Source organism: Dermacentor albipictus, chromosome 6 (genome assembly GCF_038994185.2).
Source record: "Dermacentor albipictus isolate Rhodes 1998 colony chromosome 6, USDA_Dalb.pri_finalv2, whole genome shotgun sequence".
In the NCBI taxonomy this organism is placed as follows: domain Eukaryota; kingdom Metazoa; phylum Arthropoda; class Arachnida; order Ixodida; family Ixodidae; genus Dermacentor; species Dermacentor albipictus.
In genome coordinates, this window is record NC_091826.1 from 250,896 (window position 1) to 271,908 (window position 21,013).

The 21,013-nt window shown below is 46.4% G+C and overlaps 2 protein-coding genes across 10 annotated transcripts in view; one reads left to right on the forward strand and one right to left on the reverse strand.

The window, feature by feature from the left end:
* The window catches only part of LOC139060734 (leukotriene A-4 hydrolase), a 154,425-nt gene that overhangs the window by 55,637 nt on the left and 77,775 nt on the right, over nucleotides 1–21,013 (reverse strand). For all 9 annotated transcript variants that reach the window (XR_011514990.1, XM_070539776.1, XM_070539780.1 and 6 more), the window contains one exon: nucleotides 15,826–15,970. Coding sequence is in view for 8 of the 9 variants with exons in the window: in XM_070539776.1 (XP_070395877.1) it covers nucleotides 15,826–15,970 (145 nt within the window). In the remaining variant the exon portion in view is untranslated. The remainder of the gene's footprint in view (nucleotides 1–15,825; nucleotides 15,971–21,013) is intronic.
* On the forward strand, nucleotides 4,178–14,803 carry LOC139047143 (uncharacterized). The gene is made up of 3 exons (XM_070521106.1): nucleotides 4,178–4,262; nucleotides 11,400–12,138; nucleotides 14,698–14,803. The coding sequence occupies exons 1-3, from the start codon at nucleotides 4,178–4,180 to the stop codon at nucleotides 14,801–14,803; spliced, it is 930 nt and encodes a 309-aa protein (XP_070377207.1).

A 21,013-nucleotide genomic window follows, 5' to 3' on the forward strand; every position in this document is an offset into this window, starting at 1 on the left:
AGTGACCGTCGGGGACTGGTGGGGATGACACTAGGTCAACGTAGGTCAGTGCCGAAGGTGGCAAGCGAATGAAGTCGACGGAACTGAGGCGACTGGGGTGTGGTTCAGCAGGATCCAGAACAGGCAGGTCAAGGCGGAGAGTACTGGCGGAACAATCGATGAGAGCAGAATGTGCGGAGAGGAAGTCTAAGCCGAGGATGATGTCGTGGGGACAGTGGGCGATGACTGTGAATAGCACAATTGTTGAGCGATCGGCGAAGGAGGCGCGGGTGGTACACGTACCAATTACGGGGGCTGTTCCACCATCGGCGACACGGACAACAGGCGTCGTGGTGGGCGTGATAATTTTCTTGAGCTGGTTACGAAGGTCAGCGCTCATTACGGACAAATGTCCGTAATGTCTATGAGTGAAGACACAGAAACACCGTCGACTTGTACGTCAAGAAGGTTCAGATGAGTGGGCAACGTCAGTAGAGGATTTGGCGGCGTAGGGAGCAATGCAGCGTCACCTCGAGGCGCTGCATCGTCTAGTTTTCCGGCTGGGAGCGGCGTCTGAAGGGAGTCAGCGAATAGGAACGACGGGGCTGGGGAGAGCGAGATTGTCGTCGTTGGGGCGAAGGCAAACGGGAATAGGAGCGGTTCGGTGCAGGAGAATCAGCGGCGGCGTTATCGGAGCGTGCGGCATAGGAAAGAGAAGGGCCACCTGGGGGGGGGACAGTAGGCAGTATAAGTAGACCGGGTCGGGGAACTCCAGCGACTGCGACAGTGCCGAGAAATGTGCCCAATTCGATGACAGTGGAAACAAATGGGCTTGTCGTCAGCAGTGCGCCATTCAGATGGGTTGCGGTAACGTAGTGGGTAAGAAGATGCAGGACGGGGCGGAATCGAAGAAGCCGGGTGGGTATCAGGACGATCGGCCGAGCAGATGGTGTGAAGACCCATGTTTTCGAACTCTTGGCGGACAACTGCCTGGATCAGTGAGACCGTGACTGCAGATGTGTTGGTGGGACTGGAGTCGAAGGCAGCCGGATAGGCGGCCTCGATCTCACGTCGGACAATCCTGGTAACATCGGCAGTGTTGTTGTGACGAGGAGTGTCGGCACAGGAAGATGTCACTGAGGTGTTGGGCAGACGGGCAAACTGCTGGTCAATACGTCGGCTTTTAGCGAGTTCCAGGCGGCGGCACTCTTTTATAACAGCATCCACCGTCGCTACATTGTTGCAAACGAGCAAGTTGAAGGCGTCATCGGCAATGCCTTTGAGGATGTGGGCAACCTTGTCTGACTAAGTCATGTGGGTGTCAACTTCGTGGCACAGAGCCGAGGCGTCCTGAATATACGTGACATAGGGCTCTGTTGACGTCTGCACACGGCCGGAAAGCGCCTTCTGTGCGGCAAGTTGGTGACCGTAGGGGTTGCCGAACAAGTCTCGAAGCTTTGTCTTAAGTGAATCCCAACTGGTGAGCTCATCTTCGTGTGTGCGATACCAAACTCTAGGTGTGCCACCGAGGTAAAAGACTACGTTGGCGAGCATAATAGTAGGGTCCCACCGGTTATTGCGGCTGACGTGTTCATACAGGCTGATCCAGTCATCGACGTCTTCCCCATCGTTGCCCGAGAATACGCCAGGATCACGGGGAGCGGGGAGAGTGATGTAGGTCATCGAGGTGGCCGCAGGTTCCGGAGCCGGCGGAGTCGGGTTGTCGTCGCCGAGAGCCATGAAGGAAGGCTTGACGTACCGTCCACTGCGAAGCTCCGTGACGAGGTACAGGGAACATCCACCTCCACCAGATATGTTACGTAGGAAGACGCAGACGAAAAGCTATGTACAAGTATATTTACAAGAAAATATGCTGCGCTTGGCCAAGAGGCAACAGCCCGCGCTAGCTTCTAATCGTCGTCGTCGTCTTCACACTGCTCGCCTTTTTGTGATCGCACATATTGTTCTGTAGCAATATCATGCTGTGACACCTATAAGAATGGGCACAAAAATAGTAAATAGTAAATAGCAGTGTAAAAAATGTTGATCTAGTTGAAGTAGAAAATAGTACTATGTTTCCACAATTACGATGACAACATAATTGCTTCTTTTATGGATGTAATACTAGCTCCAGCTTTGAAATCTCTAGAAAAATGAGTTCCAATCCACACTGTGAAGGTGGTTGGCCAGCAAAGCTAATCCGATGGACCAATGTGACGTAGCCTTGAACTGGGTCCTGCTGAGCCTGAGCACAACACTGTTGTGCATATTGTCATGCAGTAGTGACGATGAATAAAGCAGTCACAAAACTGTGAATGATGAAAGTAACATTTTATTGGGTGAACCTGTGCCCACAAAAGCAAGTTACACTCGCAGCATGATAGCAGAAAACAGTCGGCGATTGTCGAAATCTGATCTGCAGGGCAACCGCTATCGGCTTTTTTAAATAAGTCATCGAAGGTTCCAGAATAATCACTGGGTCGGCCGTGTCTTCTAGAAAGTGCTACTCAATTCGCGTTGCACATACAATCAGATTACACAATGTTCGGTGACAACAGACAACGAATAAAACCATCAATAATAAACATTCAAGAAACATCCGATTGATGCAGGTGCACCCTGTGCTGAGCGATAATGTTTTACCTTTGTTAGCTGATGAAAAAGCGGTCACCCGAGAAAGATAGACAAGTACACATGTCAATGCCCCCCTCTTAGAGGAAGCACCATCCCGATGCTACAAACATAACAGGAGAGTGAAAAAACAAAAGCATGCTTAGAAAAAAAAATGACGTTACAAAGAAACAGAGTCCCAAAGATAGTCAGCGCTGGGGTACAACAGCTCAAGCCGCACAACATGGACTATTTCAAGTTGTGAGCAGCGCTGCTGTGATGCCGTCTGGCACGACCTCATAGTCCAGTGCACCAATTTGTCGGATGATCTTGTAGGGTCCGAAGTAGCGTCGCATAAATTCTTTTTTTCATCTTCGTCTCTTTAGCGCTGTGTATTGGGGTCCAAACCCAAACACGGTAGCTGGGCTTGTACTCCACGTATCGTCGTCAGAGATTGCAGTGCCGGCTGTCGGTCCTCTGCTGATTGATGATGTCTTGATGCGCAGGCGGGCAAGCCGTCATGCTTTTTCCATGCACTGGAGACAGGCGGCAACGTCGAGATTCTCTTCATTGGTGACGTGTGGCAACAAGGCGTTTAGATCCATCATAGGGTTGCTGCCGTAAACCAGCTTGAACAGCGTGATCTACATTGTTTATTTCACCGCCATGTTGAAAGCGAAGGTTACATACGACAGGAGGGAATGCTTGTCTTGTGCTTGACGTCGATGTACACTGCCAATATGTTGGTGAGGGTCTTGTTTAGCAGCTCCTAAGACCATTCGTCTGCGGGTGGTAGGCACTTTAAGTGCAAGTTCTTTATTTGGGCAAAACAAATACAAGGTTTGCCTGTAAGGTAAGGCATACTGTACTTACACGATGTGGGGTTCTCACCCCCGTGCTCTTGGGGCAAAGGAACGACAACACAGTAGTGCACACAATCACAAGGCATTTATTGCACCTTTCATAGATCAATGCCTGCTAGCCGAGCTGCTATCCACAAAACATGCCGATGGGCGCGCAACAAATGTAGGAAGTCTGAATCACCGCGACCGGATAGCGAGCGAATATGTTCGCGCCATGCTGGATCCCAACGCCTGGCTGTTCATGCATACAGTCACTCGAACAGTGGCGCATACAAAGGAGGCCACGTGAGACGATCTTGCAGAAGCATGTATCGGTGCATGCGCGGGACGTCCGCGGCGTTCACCGACCCACAGGCAAAGAGGAAGCACCTTGCTTTTCCATGCCCAAGTAACCCCGCCGGTAGGCGGCGTTAGCAGCGCAACACTCGCGCCACCTCTTGTACTGCGCTTCAACCGCACCGACCGCCGCGGGCCCCAGGCCACGCGGCGAAGCCGGATTACAGGAGACGGAAGCTATGCGGGAAAACGAGATAGCAGGGGACGCAGGAGAGTCGCGCATCCCCATACATTAGTTAGACATGTCGTGATCAGAAAATAGGATGTTTTGCATTGCATATTTAAATTTGTGAATTGTGGCTTGTCTGGCTCTACTGCAAAATGGTTTGGTCGAGTTCTACAGTGAAGGCCGTTTCTCTGTCGGTGATGAAGACTTGTGGGGGGGCACCATGTCGCAGCAGGATGTTCTCGACGAAGAATTTGGTGGCTTCAGCTGCACTACTTTCAAGCAGAGCTTTCATTTAGGAGTAGCGGGTAAGGTAGTCAATGCCCACAATGATCCACTTGTTTCCAGATATTGACATCGGAAAGGGCCCCAAAAATCCATCCCGATCTGCTGAAATGGTCGGAAAGGAGGCTCGATTGGCTGTAGTAATCCTTGTCGGCGGTCAGATGCAGCCAGTAGTACTTTTCTTGTATCCTTGCCAGCGTACGGGAAAATTTGAGGTGCCCAGCTGTCTGATCATCATGCAGGGCATGCAGGATTTCTGGCCACAATGTTACGGGCACAAAGAGAAGGCAATTTGCGCGGACTGGGGAGAAGTTCTTTACGAGGACGTCATTTTGCAGGGACAACAAAGACAACCCTCACATAAATGCTCTAGGGAAAACGTTAGTGTTGCCTTCCAAATACTCTACAAGGCTTTTTAGCTCTGGCTCTGCTCGTTGTTGTTCAGCAAAGTCCTTGCTCTTGTTCCCTGGTGAAATCACGCAACCCACTCTGGGGGATCGACCATGAATTGGGCGGTGAAAAAACTGCTATCAATCTTTTCAAAAATAAATTAAGGTGAAATGAAATAAGTATCTCGCAAATGGGATTTAATGTGTCTACTGTTACAGATATGAATAATCAAGTATCTAAGTATTACACAAAGAATTATATGAGCATAATAAGTATTATGAATAGTTCCAGCATGCAATTATTCTCGTCTCACTGCGAAAGATGCAGAGGGCTTCATAAACGTTCCTGTGGCTGTAACGTAGTATGGTACCCCCAAAGGAAAGAACAACAGGAAGAGTCAGATTTGAGCCAGGCTTTTGGGAGGGTTCTTCTAAAAATATTTTCAGTTTAATAATGAATCGGCAGCATATCAAAAGGAAGTGTTGCAGAGATTCACTCTCATTGCATAGAGGACACAAAGGTAATACAGCCAGACAAGACCTGTGGAGGTAAAAGTTCAGTGGGGGGACTCGGCACCGTACTCTTGTAATCATTAGTTCACTTTTTCTAGTGGAGCAACATTTGTTGCACCAAGGAAAATTGAGATGCTGGAAATCGGATGTTAACAACGATGATTGCGTGAAGTTATCTGTAGTAATATATTATCTTAATTATGCCACAGTGATGAAAGCTGACATAGGTAAAATGGGCATTATAGGACCATTGTGGGATGCTACTGCGAGGGCATCTGCACATTCATTTCAGGCTAGACCTTTTTGACCTGGCACCCACACTAAGCGAACGAGATGAGACGCAAGTGTCTTGGGGGAACAGAATGGACAGTTTCAAATGAATCTGACAATTTGGATGTGGTTAATGAAGAACAGATAGAAAGGAATTCGGTTAACATTACAGCTGATGACAGAGATGATGGTAATTTGCGTAAAGCCTGAAAGATAGGCATGAAGTGAGGTAGCCGAATAAAAAAAGACCAATTTAGATGTGGTGATACAATTCCCACACCTGGCTTTTCTTCACCGACAGAAGCATCAGTTGCTATAACGGTCTTTGTATCCACGTGTGCAAGGTGGTCTTCGAAAATAATATTCAGATATTGATAGGGCAAATGTTTGGCATTGTTTGGAAAAATATCATCAAATTCAATTTTAGGGATTGAACCCAGAGGAATTTAGTTAGACCACCACACATAGGTGAACATGTAATGGGCCCAATAGTTTTTGTAAGAAAACAACTTGAGGGCAACGTGAGCATAACAATGATAGTTAAAATATGAGGCTGATTCATTAATGAAAACATATTGTGACCTCCTCTGTGGTGATGCATATATATTTAGAAAAGTCAGTCAGAAAAGGCCAGTGATACAAGCCTGGTCTGGTAAACAGCAGAGAATGCCACCATGACCAAACTGCCGTACTTCTGTTATCAGTTGGTAGCGAGGTGTTGCCTTTTGAAGCTCTTCCTAAATTAATTTTGGGTTTTTCATTTATATTGAGTCTTCATTGGACGGTACCAGGGCCACAGTAACGTTGGTCAGTCTGCTGCGCAAGAGAACTTCGACTGGATAATCATTAGATGCAAGAGAAGCCGACCAGGGAGTGTTTGCCTGGCAGGGAGAAGAAACAGACACAAGTCTAGTGTGTCTAGATCAATCACCAACCGATATCCAGCTGTCTCCTGAGAAGGTAACCCAAGACACCAGGAAGGGGCCTCTCAAGTGAAATGGTCTGCAGTTTCGCACAGCGAGGATCTGCCAGCGAGTGAGCAGGGCTTCCTTGCTTCTGAATGACTGAACTCGATGGAGGGAAAAGCATTCCGTGTGCCCTCCTGGGTCTGTTCTCCTTCTCATTCTTCCTCATTTCTTTTTTTTTGTCAGCGAAGTCTTTTGTGCTTATTGTTCCTAAGAAGGCGTCATCATCTTCGTGTTGCGGTGGTGGGTCAACGGGGGCATGTGATAATCAGTCGGCATCAGTGCTTGCATCCAGATGTCAAATTCCTGGAGTCTGAGACTCCAAGCTGTAAGGCTTCTTGAAGGGTCCTTTAAATTTGCCAGCCAACACAAGGCATGGTGGCTGCTTACGACTTTGAAGGACCTGCCGTAAAGGTAAGGACAGAATTTCGTGTTAGCTCAAATGGTGGCAAGGGATTCTTTTTCCAACGTAGATTAATTCATTTCCAGTTTTGACAGCAACTGACTTGCATAAGCAATGACCCTTTGACATTCGTCTTCCCCCTGGACTAGGACAGTGCCAAGGCCTAGGCTACTTACGTTGGTGTAGATTTCAGTTTCAGTGTTTTCATCCAAATGGGCGAGTACTAGTGATGACTGCAGGCGTCATTTAAGCTCTTCGAATGCTTCAATTTACAGCGTTTCCTACTTAAACTTGACGTCTGGTTTCATGTGATTTCGTGAGAAAGGTTAATGGCTTGGCAATACAGGGAAAGTTCTTGACGAAGGACATGTAATAGGCACTCCTGCGTACTCCTTTCTTGTTGGTGGGTAGTGGAAATATAGCAATGGCAAACATCTTCTGCTGATCAGGGTGGACTCCAAATTTGCTGATGACGTGGCCCAAGCACAGAGGCTCATCATAAGCGATGCAGCGCTTTTCCAGCTTCAGAGTGAGCCCTGATGACTTGATGGTTTCTAGTACTGTTCCAAACCGCCTTAGGTGATTGTCAAAATCCTTGGCGAAAACGACGACATCCTCCCAGTAGACGAGACAGGTCTGTTACTTCAACCCTGCTAATACCGTGTCCGTCACGCGCTGGAATGCTGCAGGTGCCGAGCACAGTCCAAATGGGTTGAGCTTGAACTCGTAGAGGCTGTCTGGCGTGATGAAGGCGGTCTTCTGACGATCCCTCTTGTCGACTTATATTTGCCAGTAGCAAGTTCTGAGATCCATCGACGACAACAAGCATTTAGCGCTACAGAGCCAAACCAATGCACCGTCTATGCGTGGGAGGGGGTTTACACCCTTCTTTGCGATCTTGTTCAACTGACAATAATCGACACCAAAACGCAGGGTTCCGTCCTTTTTCTTCACCAAGACTACAGGAGCTGCCCATGTAGTTTTCAACGACTGGATGATGTCGTCGCGCAGCACTTCATTGACTTGTTGCCTTATAGCTTCACATTCTCCCGTTGAAACTATGTAAGGGCTCTGGCAGAGTGGTCAAGCGGGTTCTTCGGTGATCATGCATTGTCTTGCAAGTGGTGTATGTTGAATACACGATGACGTAGAAAAGCAGTCTTTGTATTGTCGACGAAGACTTTCGAGCAGTTGTAGCTTACTCACGGGAAGGCTTGGATTTATGCCAAAGAGTGGTTCCTGAACTTTGATAACCAAGGTAGATCTGACAGAATCGGAGAGGATAAATGCATAGCTGGTTTCCACAATATCCTCAATGCATGTGATCATTGTGCCTTTGCTGATGTGCTTGAACTGCTGGCTGAAATTTGTCAGCATCACTTTCGCATTTCCTCTATGCAGACGAGTGACCCTCTTGCGATGCTAATTTCACGGCCGAGTAGTAGATGTTGGTCGCCCTCAATGATGCCTCCAACGTCTGCGAGTGTTTTGGTGCCGACGGAAATGACAATGCTGGAGCAAGGCGGGATGCTGGCTTGGTTTTCAAGTACTCTTAAGGCATGCTGACTGGAAGTCATCTCCGGCAGTATCACTTGGTCTTCGGACAGCGTTATTGACTTCGACTTTAGGTCAATGACTGCGCTGTGTTTATTCAGAAAGTCTATGCCAAGAATTACATAGTGTGAGCAATCTTGAAGGATTAAGAAGGTCGCAGTGCAAGTCTCGCCATGCACTGTAACTTTTGCTGTGCAGCTTCCAGACGGCTTTATAAGGTGTCCTCCAGCTGTCTGGATATGAGGGCTGTCCCATGTAATCTTGACTTCCTTTAGCTTGGCGGCAAAAGGTCCACTGATGGCCCCTGTGTCTACTAGAGGGGTGACGGTGTGGTCATTGAGAAGCACACTGAGGTCGGTGGTTTTTTGTCTTGCATTGTGCTCTAGCTGATACAGCTCGTTGTCAAGTCTTCTTTTCTTGGCGTATCATTGCCTTTGAGGCTTCATTGGGATGTTGGCCTAGCGTTCCTACATTGCTGCGATATAGGTTTCTTGAAGCGACATTGTTGGCAGACGATCTTCCATATTTTGGCATACAAGCAGCCGCACTTCCATCGGTTGCTACTTTTAGTTTTCCGGATACGAGTTTATGGACCGTCCAAGGGCTGGTCCTACTTACGGAAGGTGCTGGGGCGACCAGTGGCGTCCTTGTGATGGCGAAAGCGAAGAACTTGGGGGTTTCCACTATGTTGCAGCAATGTACCGTATTTACACGATTGTAAGTCGACCCCTTTTTTTAAATTTGGAAGTCTGAAGTTGGGGGGTCGACTTACAATCGAAACCAAAACATGGCGCCGCCAATAAAAATGATACCAACGGGAGCTACAATGTAGTTACAATTTTATGTTTCCTCTATGGCCCTACCCGTATCTTTTCGCTATCCCGCGTGTTTGTTCGCTTTTCGGATGGGTTTTTCAACATTTTTGAGAGTTTTACAGTGCATGCAACAATGATGGGTGAGGGGGTGTTGATAGTTGATGGAAGTGCTGCTGTTCCCATTTGCGGCGGCACCCTCAGAACGGCGGCGCTTGCGGGGAGCATCGGTAGTTCATGGAAGAGCAGACAGTGCTTGCGGGTTTCTCTTTTCTGTGTAAAGGCAAGACGCGTTCCACTTGACTGCCGGCTGCGTGCTACTTCTATGCTTCCCCAGTAGTCATGAGTGCTCCAGGCCCACTAATCGTTCGGGACTCGTTCACAGCAGCGTTCAAGAGGGCTGCCATCCTTTACGCCGAAGAAACAAATCACTGCGCAGCGGGCCGCAATTTCGATGTTTGTAAACGGGTGGTGCGAGAGTGACGACTGCAGCGAAGGTGAAATTTTCACCTGTGACGGCAAGTGAGAAATTTCCCACGTGCCGAAGTCTGGACGCTTTCCGGAGCTGTATGCTAAGCTCGCCGTGTACGCCGCTGAAATGCGTGATCGGTCCCTGCCAGTGAAGTGCGACGTGGTCATGAAACAAGCCCGGACCTTCGCCTTAATTTTAAGGTTCTGCTTCGCCGTGAGTACAACGAGTGGCTGGCGGCAGAAGACTGCGAAATTACGCCAACCAGACCTGTCAAAAGAGCCTCCCTGTCATTATTCAAAAGACTAGCGCAAAATAGCAGGGACAAAGACAGAGAAGACGACAGGATGAGCGCTAAACATCAACTGGTTTTTTACTGCGAGAGAAGGTACATATATACATTTTCTTGGTGCATGCGCACACAGTGTTAAAATAGTACAATAATAATAATAATAATAAGCTTTATTTCCATCACAACGATGGAGGGGCCGTGGGTAAAAGCTGCTGAACAGCTTGACTAGAGCCCACGGTCCCCTCTACAAGGCAGTACAGGGGCATACTGAAACATACAGGAATCTAACAAAAGACAAACGCAAAATTGACTCGGTTTAATATATCACAAGGAAATCAAATATTACATTTGTTCAAAAACATGAGATATCACGTGGCGCAGTTCGCGAACTGTAGTGCGACCTAAATCAATTCCACATTTATTCAGATCATTAAGAAGTTTAGGCAAAATATACGATAGTGTACCCATAGAATAGTTAACATGGGGAGTGACCACCTTCCAGTATTGAGACTGACGTATATTATAGGATGTAGGCTTTATTTCTAGCTTGGCTAGGTTCTGAAAAAAATTTCGATTTTCTTTTAATTCGCACTTAAAGGCAACAATTAGTCTATAGCTAAACAATTTCCAGACGGGCATTATATCTGCTTTAATGAACAGAGCTTGTGTATGAGAATTGTAGGGGACATCAAAAAGAAGCCTAATTATCTTTTTTTGTAGGACGTACACCTTTGTTAAGTTAGTTACTGTGGTAGATCCCCATACTAAGAAGCAGTAAGACAGGTGTGAGTAAAAAAGAGAATTATATATCAGCTTTTTTACGCTGAAAGGTAATATCGACCTACATCTGGATAAAATGCCAACGACACTTGACAGTTTAGTGCAAACAGAATCTACATGAATATCCCATAGCATATTTTGCGAAAACGTTACCCCGAGAATTTTAATACTGCTTACTATTTCTATTTTTCTGGTGCCATAGATAAGATCTATGTTCATATTTAATCTCATTCTAATCAAAATGTGGCAGACTGTTCTGTAAGTACGAGAGATCTTCCGTGCCGAACTCTGGAGACACATCCGGTATTTCCAATCGTGCCTACGTGTGCATGCCGCGACTAGGACAAGTTGCCAGGTAACCTGTGACGCCTTGATGAGGACTTGGGCTAGGGAGGCAGCAAATGTTACTGAGTTTCTGTGGTCTTCTGGCCTACCATCTTTGTGTGCTTGGAAAAAAGCAAAAGAGGATTCCCAAGATGTTCATAAGAAAAAAGTGTTGTGTTTAGCGGAATGTGGTCTCCCAGATAATGTTGAAAGGGTTTTGAGCTGCGGGCCTAAATTTTGCAGTGAGGTTAACGAGACACCGCTTGGGCTCCTTACTATGGTTAGGAAAGTTGGGCAATGTGCAGATGCAGAAGAGAAAGCTAGATGTATTTCTGAAGGTGTCGACTGCCTGACAAGTAGGAAACCATGCTCACTTGGGGCAACGCTAGCGGTGGGCAAAACTATTCATTTCCTCAGGAAGAATAATCTCTCTTTGCTGACTGCTGATAAGGAGGGTGGTTTCGTCGTGTTGCCCAAAACGATGTATCTTGAAAAGGCTAAGCAGGCTATTGAAAAGAATTTTGTTCCCTTGGAAAGAACTGGCAGGAAAGTAAAGGCAGAGGCACTCAAACTGTGTGAACAGATAAATTTGACAGGACTACACAAGTCTGTAAAAGCTGCGAATATGCCGGGGCTGAACGTATTTTTTTCTGCAAAAACCCACAAGGAAGGCATTCCTCTCAGAGCAACTGTATCCGAGAAAGAAGCCTGGCAAGGTCTGGTATCAAAATACCTACAAAAGCATCTTAGCCAAATAGACATAGAAGATCCTTTTCGTGTGAGCAACTCAAAGGATGTGACTGAATTTTTGGGTGAACAAGATGGTGCTTCACAAGCCAATTTTGCCTTTTCAGTTGATATTGAGGAGCTCTTTTATTCTATTCCCCAGCCAGAGTTGTTAGACGCAGTAAAAGAGCGGATTGAAAACTGGGGGGCTGTCCAGTTCCAAAATAGTAGCGGGGTTTCCGTAAACGACTTTGTAGCATTAGTTGAGTGCTACCTCTCTTCCACCTACATTTGTTTCAACGACAAGTTGTTCGTGCAAAAAGATGGTATTTGCATAGGCTCCTGCATAGCTCCTATACTTAGTGAAATTTTTTTAGGCCAATTTGACAAGCGCGTGGCAGCGTGCATAAAACAGGATAAACGTGTTGTGAGGTGTTTTAGATATGTTGATGATTTTATTGTGTTTGTGAATGTTGAAAATGACAGCGACAAACCACAGGTTGTAAAAAGTGTTTTAGAAATTTTCGGTGATTGTTCTGACAAATTAAGGTTCACGCATGAAGTGCCGATGAACGGATGTCTCCAATTCCTCGAGCTGTGTTTGCACTTTGGCACAGGGCACATCTGCTGGTCGTATCAGCCTCGCACAAAAAAGGAAATTCTAGCATATAATTCGGCTCACTCAAAATTGGTTAAGAGGGGCATTGCAAAAAATTGCCTGCGTGGTGCTCTCGAAAAGTCCTGCCACCATAAGATTGAGGTTAGTTTGCAGATGCAAGTGCTCCGGTTACAGAACGCCGGTTTTCCGAAAGAGATCGTGACGGCTGTGGCGGAATGCCTCCTGAAAGAAATCAGAGCAGGTGGATGTCCTATCGTAGCAGCCGAAAAAAGCTGCAAGAAGCTGAAACGTACAGCTATTCCGTACGTGCACCAGCTATCGCACCGGCTGAGAAAAGTTGGTGAAAAGTGCGGCGTGGACGTGATGTTCACTGCCCCCAAAAAGCTGGTGCGCATGTGCAAAGCCGTAAACGAGAAGCATAAACTGGTCTGCGCCAAAAAACATGAATGCAAGTTGTACCCTGCATTGTTGGGGTCGTATACCGCATACCTCTCTCGTGCGGTAGATGCTACGTGGGGCAGACTGGACGCTGCCTAAATGAACGGCTACGAGAGCACCGAACGCTAGTAGATTCATTAGCGGGGGGCGGCCATTTGGCCATGCAATGTAAGCGATGCGGGTGCGTGCCTGCGTTTGACGCCACGTGTGTGCTTGGTAGGGGAGGTACAAGGTGGGGGCGCGAGATTTGTGAGGCATATCACATAGACAGGGAAGGTGATAACTGTGTCAGCACGGCATCACTTGCCTTGTCCAAAAAAGAAAAAAATGTACTTACAGAACAGTCTGCCACATTTTGATTAGAATGAGATTGTACTATTTTAACACTGTGTGCGCATGCACCAAGAAAATGTATATATGTACCTTCTCTCGCAGTAAAAAACCAGTTTATGTTTAGCGCTCGTCCTGTCGTCTTCTCTGTCTTTGTCCCTGCTATTTTGCGCTAGTCTTTTGAATAATGATGATACACCAACTAGCCCAGCTTTCTGCCTTGATAGCCTCCCTGACGGCTGCGTGTGGTTAGGTGCATTTGGCGTGGGCTGCTGTTCTGCAAGATGTTTGCCAAATTTGAAATTTCACTGGACCACGACGCGCTGTGGGACCGCAGCAACGATGACGATGGCAGCACTAGTGAAGAGGAGTAGTCCAGTGACCATGTCAGCTACTAATACATTTTCGTTATCAAATGCGCCCTCGGGTATGCACTCTTATTTTTTTTTTTTTCGGTCACGCGATATGGGGGGGTCGACTTACATTCGAGTCGACTTACAATTGTGTAAATACGGTAATTGGCGATATCACAAGGCTGCTCGCCAAGCTGTGGACGTGGCGCGTTGATGGCAAAGCCTTGCATTCCCAATTGTGGTATGGGCACCGTCAATAGACACGGCCTGCTTCTCCGCAGTGCACTTCTCGTTGGGCTAGTTGGTAGCTGTTCATTATAAAATATGAAGATGCCAAATAAACGGACACACACAAGAGAAGAGATCGGGACAGGGCGAGAACGGGATGACGCCCTGTCCCGTTCTCTTCTCTTGTGTGTGTCCGTTTATTTGGCGTCTTTATATTTTATTATGTTCTCCGCCGTGGCAGCAGAGCGGGCGGTGATCTGGAGCAAGCAATACATCTGTCCTCCTTGGATAGCTGGGTGGGCAATCTGGGCTGGGCGAGCTGGCGGCTGCGGCGATGTAGGTCATCGTTTCCGGCTGAGGACTCGGCGATTCGAGGACTCTAAGTGACTGCTGAATCTCCTCTCAGACGATGTCGGCAATGGATGCTACTTTAGGCTGCGTCGAAGGGGACATCCTGCACAGTTCTTCACGTACGACGGTTGTAATGGTCTGTAAGAGCTTGTCAGAGCCTAGTGCTCGACTTTCGCACTTTGGTGAAGGCACTTGGCGGTTGTATAGGCGGGTGCTCATTTCCAGTGTCTTCTCAACTGTTGTTGCCTCTGTCAAAAACTCGGCTACTGTCTTCAGAGGGTTGCAGATCAGTCCAGTGAAAAGTTTTTGTTTTACACGCTGCATCAGGAAGCAGATTTTTTTCTCCTCACACATTTCGGGCCAGTGTGTTGGAAAAGATGGGTCATCTCTTCCGTGAAGATAGCGATGGTCTCGTCTCATTGGCCAGTTGGCCTCGAGTTTCCAGCAGGGCTTGCGCTTGCTCTTTGCACACAATGCTAGTGAAGGTCTGCAGGATGTTACGGAAAAATAGGTCCCATGCTGTTAAGGTGGTTTTTCGATTCTTGAACCATGTCCTGGCGACATCTTCCAATGAGAAGAAAACATGGCGCAGCTAGTTGTCGTTTCAGTTGTTAAATGTAGCGACCCTTTCTACATTTCCAGCCAGTTTTCTGGGTCTTCAAACGATGATGTGCCGAAGGTCAGTCGCTCCTTGGGGCTGCCATTGTGGTTGTTGCTTCGGCCACATCTTTCCGGTGGTCTCAGGTGAGCGTTGTTGTTCTGTCGGATAGCCGACATCTTTTGAATGTTGCCAGACAAGGCGCACCCTTCAAGAAATATTCAAAGGTTTATTAGTGAAGAACTGTGCCCATATAATGCACATGCATGGCTTTTAATTGAGGTTGTGTTCTAGAAGCCCATGGTCAGGGGGAAGATTTTATAGCCTGTGGCTTGCTTGATGGTCCGGGGTGACGCTGGTGTTGTTTTTGGTGTGTGAGGCTGATGGGGGCATTCGGTACATAAACGCAAAATCACCTCCACCAGATGTCATGTTGTTGTGATGATTATGAAAACAGTTGCAAAACAGTGAATGACGAAAGTAACTTTTTATTGGGCAAACCTGTGCCCAAGGTTACACTCAAAGCACAACGATAGTGGCGAACACAGTCGGTGATCGTCGAAATCTGACCTGCGGGGAAAGCGCGTCAGCTTTTATACACGAGTCATCAATGGTTCCAGAATAATCGCTGGTGGCCGCGTGTCTTCCATAAAGTACTACAGAATTTGTGCTGCACATACAATCAGATTACACAACGTTCAGTGACAACAAACAGCTGAAACCATCAATAACATTCGAGAAACTTCCGATACATGCAGGCGCGTCCTACAGTGAGCAATAAGGTTTAACCTTTGTTAGCTGGTGAAACAGTGGTCATCCGAGAACGATAAACAAGTACACGTGTCAATATTGACGTTGCTGTTCATTTCATCAGTTATCGTATTCACGGTGCTCTTCAAATGTCCTAACTGCGCATAGCTTGCAAGCGTAATCTTTGCTGGGAAATGCTTGCGGCGAATGCTATGTGCAAAGGCAAACTTTCTGGTTCGTTTTTTTTTCTTTCCCGCGCACAAAGGTGAGCGCCATCTGGTGATGCTGCAGTGAAATAGTGCACGCACTGCGCGCCTCTGGCAGTGATTGGTTGAGTTTTTGCCCACGGTCATGACACATGCATTGGGGGATAGAGGTATAAAGCTTCACTGTAAAAATGTCTCAGATTAACATTTTCCTACCTGGTCCTCCAAGCAGTGTCTCCAGGTAGTACAAGAAAGTATGCCCTTTTTCATAAGGAACACTGGAGAAAGCCTCATCAGGGTGGACACCAGAAAGACGGGGAACCAGGCATGTTAGTGGATTGTCTACGCCGAGGGTTTCAATCTGTCCAAAGAAACAAAAGAGTACAAATATAGTGTCCTGGAAGAAAGGCTTCGCACAAATAATTCATTGCACAGATTAGGCTACTACAGAGGCAACTCTGACGTGATGACTATCATAACAGAGTGATGTATAAGTAGTAGGAAGTGGCTCCAAATATGTGATCAGCAAAGTTATTTCAATGCACACAAATTTCAAATAATCTTGTGCGCTTCTCACCGAGTCATTACTCTCAAGCTTGACAGTGAAATGCATTATACACTGCAATGCTGTGCAGCTTGATGGCACAGCACCAATATGTTTTCCATAAATATCAGGGATTTCCATGGAACTAAAGGTTTCAGTGGATAGCTCTAAGGTGTTCCATGAGCACAAGAATTACTGCATGTTGCCTATGTGCCCCTAGAACTTTCAATTTCTCTAACCGTTGCAATATAACTAATCATTTGCTTCTACTGTATATCTTAATATGCGTGCCATTTACATTTCTACTTCTCTATAATAAAGCTACAATTTAAGTGAGCGCTGATTTTTATTGACAGGCCAGGCACCTGTACTCAATTAAGGTTGAAACTTGACTCATAATGTAACTCATTATTGCTGAATCTCTTTTGCGTAACACGAACACAAATACTCATCTCCGCAGGAGAACAAGTTATCGAAAGAATCTACAATAAATAATGAGACACTGCCTCTCAGTACAGTAATTGAGCCGACAAGGACAAATGCACACTAACAACAAAATACCGCAGCCAGATGTTATTTTGTAATGTAGTAAGCAAGAACGAAACTATATGATTAAAAACTACTGCTTCTTGAACCACAACACCACCAGATACAAAATTTCATTTATGTAGTTACGCACGCTCTTTTCTCTGCACAGAGTAATAGTCATCTTAAATTTTATTTTGAAAAATTTGTGCATTGTAAGCTTCTTGACATGACTAAATGAACAAGAACAGGTGCTGTAGCACTAGAGTAGCTCTAGTATTAGTGGATGGCTTTCCAGTGCAGTACCATAGCTGCCAAGTTCAAAGAAAGCAAATTAGATTTTCTTTGAGAGATCTCTAATGTCTTTAATATTGCTGAAAGCATAATGAGAATGAAAAGACGCCTGCCACATCTTAGATGTGTCCTAAGAACCACCACACTACAAGTGTCAAGCAAGGTACTGCAAGGCAATGCTGCGCCACATGTGCCCACACCACGTGCTCACAGACCGGCGACTCGTGCTTGAGAATCGGATGGGTGGCACGTGACAGATGACGAAGAAGAAGGCGACGTTTGAAGAATTGAAGCTTGAGGGCCATTTTTGTTTTTTGTTGAGTGTTGAGTTTGAGTCTCTTGAGTTGATGGGCACAGGTTCAACCAGAATAAATAAGTTTTTCTTAGAAATGGCTGATGTAACTGTTGGTCACATTTCTGGTGGAGGTGCGGGGTATGATTCCAAGCCCCATACAAGTCATGGAAAGTAGCCTGGACCCTTGAAGGTTGGAGCCAACAGAATTAATGCCTGTCCACTAACGCACAAGTCACAACATACGTGATACCGGATTAGATGAATCAAGGCAGCGTTGAACCTTGCCGTCTTTTGGCGATGGTTCAAAATCTTGGGCATCCATTGAGCACACAATAGCTGATAACTGAGATGTTCATGAATTATGGTGTGACCTGAACCATGATTAATGTTCACATACCCTGTCAATTCACCAATGTCTATCTTCCGTTCTTGTCTAATCAGCATATGCAATTGGGTTGGAAGTGATTGCATGATGGCTTTGACCCGGTCGTGGATCGTCCTTGCAACTTTCATGTTCTTCTTTGAACCGTTTGCTCCAACGCTTCACAGTGGACAATGAAATGCAATGTTCAACGCACATGGCAGCCATACGGCGACTTTTTCTTTTTGGGAAACATCATCTGTAAGAAACCTCACGACATCCCACTGTTCAACTTTTGGACTGTCCATTGTGTCACGCAACCATGTTCAACCCAGTGTATGAAAGCAATAAAGAACCTTGATCCTCGCACCTGCGTGTCATTTTTGTAAACGAGACATGCCTCTGTGCCACGTGCATGCCTCTCAGGTAATGAACCGAGCCATTATTGTGCATGTTGGGTTGGTTCACTTTCATTTGACTCACCTTCGTACATTAGAAATGCGAAGATACAATGGAATATAGAAATGCGAAGATACAGCTTGATAAAGGGCAAAAAAGTGTCATTGGAACAAAGTTCGCTGCACATATACACAAATCCTCACAGCAAGATATCTATATATACGTATCAATCTCCAATAAATCTACGTATCTAAGAAAAAGTCCCTGTATATAATGCGTCAAATAGGGCAAATAACCATGTTGCACAATCACAGATTCACAGAATCCTAGATTCAAGACCCTATTCCTTCCACTCCCCTGATGTACCTTGTTTATGTATAAAGGAGGCATTCACAGCAAAGTTGAAGGTCACCTCTAAGATCTAAACTGTAATGGTACCTCTGTAGAAAGCCTCCATGTGCAAGAAATGGTCATAGTCATTCAAAGCAGCATCACGTCTGCCAGGTTTGGAGAAACTAAATCCGGGAGATCTTCTAACCCTTGGGGGGTCAGTTATTTACAGCCCCCTCCCCCCCCCCGATGTATATATTTTAAAGTACTGACAGGACAACTTCATTACATTTTTTACTTATAAATTTACAAATGACCACGTGAGCATTAAAGTCTCACTTTTGCAAGCATTTCATTGTTGCTGATTGCGCCTTAAAAAATTCTTTAACATTTATTTAAATTCTCAAGTTTTACGTTTCACCACCGCCATGTGATTGTGAGGCATGTTATAGTGGGGAAGTCCGCATTAATTTCTGCCACCTGGTGTTCTTTAATGTACACCCAATGGACAGCACACAGGCATTTTTGCATTTTGCCCACGTCAAAATGCGGCCGCTTCGGCCGAGATTTGATCTTGCGAACTTGTGCTTAGCTAGAAGTACATGTTGCTGGTCTAGTCGGTTCATATTGCTGAGTAGACCATATATATTGTGACACGCTGACGAAGAAGATGTTTTCAGCTTGGTCGGAAGAACACGACGCTCTGGGCTTCGTGCGCTGTCTACCCCCTTGTCAGCTGCTACAATCACTGTAAATATCCTGTAAATATATGTCTGACTGTTTTTAACCCCGTAACATTTTGATCGCTTGGCGCAAGAAAGGAAGGACGGGAAGGAACAAGGGGAGCACTTTTGTTCTTAGCAACACCAAAGCCACTAAGCAACCATGGTGTGTGTCCAAAATTCTTCAGGTAATGTTTGATTGTTTTGTAACATGTTCAATTTCTTTCACATTTTGTGAACAGGATGTTTCCCAGAATTTTATCATACATGGATGAACAGAACTGTGTAGTCGTACTCGTCTTTTTCATTATGTTAAATTGCCGCTCGCACTCTGCATACCCAGGGTGACTTCGGCTGTGCACTACATTAAAAATACTTGAAGATACTTTTTGCACTCGTGCTCCTTGCTTAAAGCCATTATGTGCTAACAGTAGGCCTATACAACGCCAGAGCAGGCTGACGCCAAGGAGAACGATGGAAAGTCGAGTGTTGCTAGGTGCAGAACATGGCATTCACTCGCTAGCTTAATCAGACTGTGCCCACTAGGGCACCCAACAACCCCGTCAGCATAAGGAGCGGCACTGCAGTTCACAAAATAGGCATGTACAGGGTTTCCCTACTACAGTCGAACCTCGATATATCGAACAGCGCGGTGATCGCAAAATAGTTCGATATAGCCAGAATTCGATATATAAAATCACGTAGAAAACGCGTCAAAATCTAGCACAAATCAATCAATGAACCAATAGTCCAAACGGTCCACAAGAGACAGTCCAGTGCCTTCTATTGCGCCACAGTAGCGGCGTACAACGGCCAAAGCAGCTACAGCCTCAGTTGCAGTCGGGAGCGGGGCAACATCAGCACTTGCTGGATCAGCCTCGGCAGCGTCTTCGTTTGGCCGCTCAGCAGTCACTTCTGCCGCGATCTCACGTCTGTTAACTCCGCCACCGTTCCGGTGCTGTTGTCACCGCCAACGAAGTCCTCAATGCACATGCTGTGTGGCTCAGCACCGACAAAGCGCTCCAACTGGCTCCACGGCCGCCTCGATCACGCGCGCACGGCGGGGGCACGGGCGTGCGTGATTGAGGCGGCCAGGCTGGCTCACAGCCAGTCTCTTGGGGAGCGCGCGAAGCGCGCGCTCCCCTCGAGACCGGCCGTGGCTGGCTCCAAGCCGCCGCGTGTGTACGCCGCTACGTTCAAATGGCGCCCTCGGCGCAACCGATGTGGGAGCTGTCGTACGCAGCTGTCTGGAACGCCCATCGCGCCGCCATCTTCAAGAGTGTTGCGGGAAAGCTCGCCTCCTGTCAACAGAGCGCACTTGGTGTGGGGCGGCGGAGTTAGATATATCCATTTTACATCCGGCCCCGTTCGAAATAAGAAATTAAAAATGCATGCGATTTTCCACATGATATAGAAAGTGTTCGATATACGCAATAATTCGATATATCTGTGTTCAATATATCGAGGTTTGACTGTACTTTCTTAAAAATGCTATGTGCAATGAATTTCTGCACTGGATTGAATTGGATTTCTTTTGCCAAGTTCGCCTAACAAAGCACTGGATGTGCACAGAAAGAGACCTCTGGGAGATTTTGTCAACTATACAACTGAAAGAAATGGTGCAAATCCAGGAGACTTGGCAGGTATGCAGCACTAAAGCATCAAAAATGCCAAGAAAACGCACTCGTTATGTATACATATGCAATCACCTGTAGACTTACGTTGGGTTTTCAGGGGGCTATTTCTGCCACTCCAAATTCACTTGAACCATGTTGTAACAGAACAGGATATAACAAACCAAATACAATTCTCCTTCAAATCCCCATAGAAATCCACACATATAAAAGTTCAACTAAGTATAATTTGAACTAAGTAAGATTGTCCTGCCAATAGATATAAGGAACTAGATTCGTCTCCGAAACAAAAAATGCGCT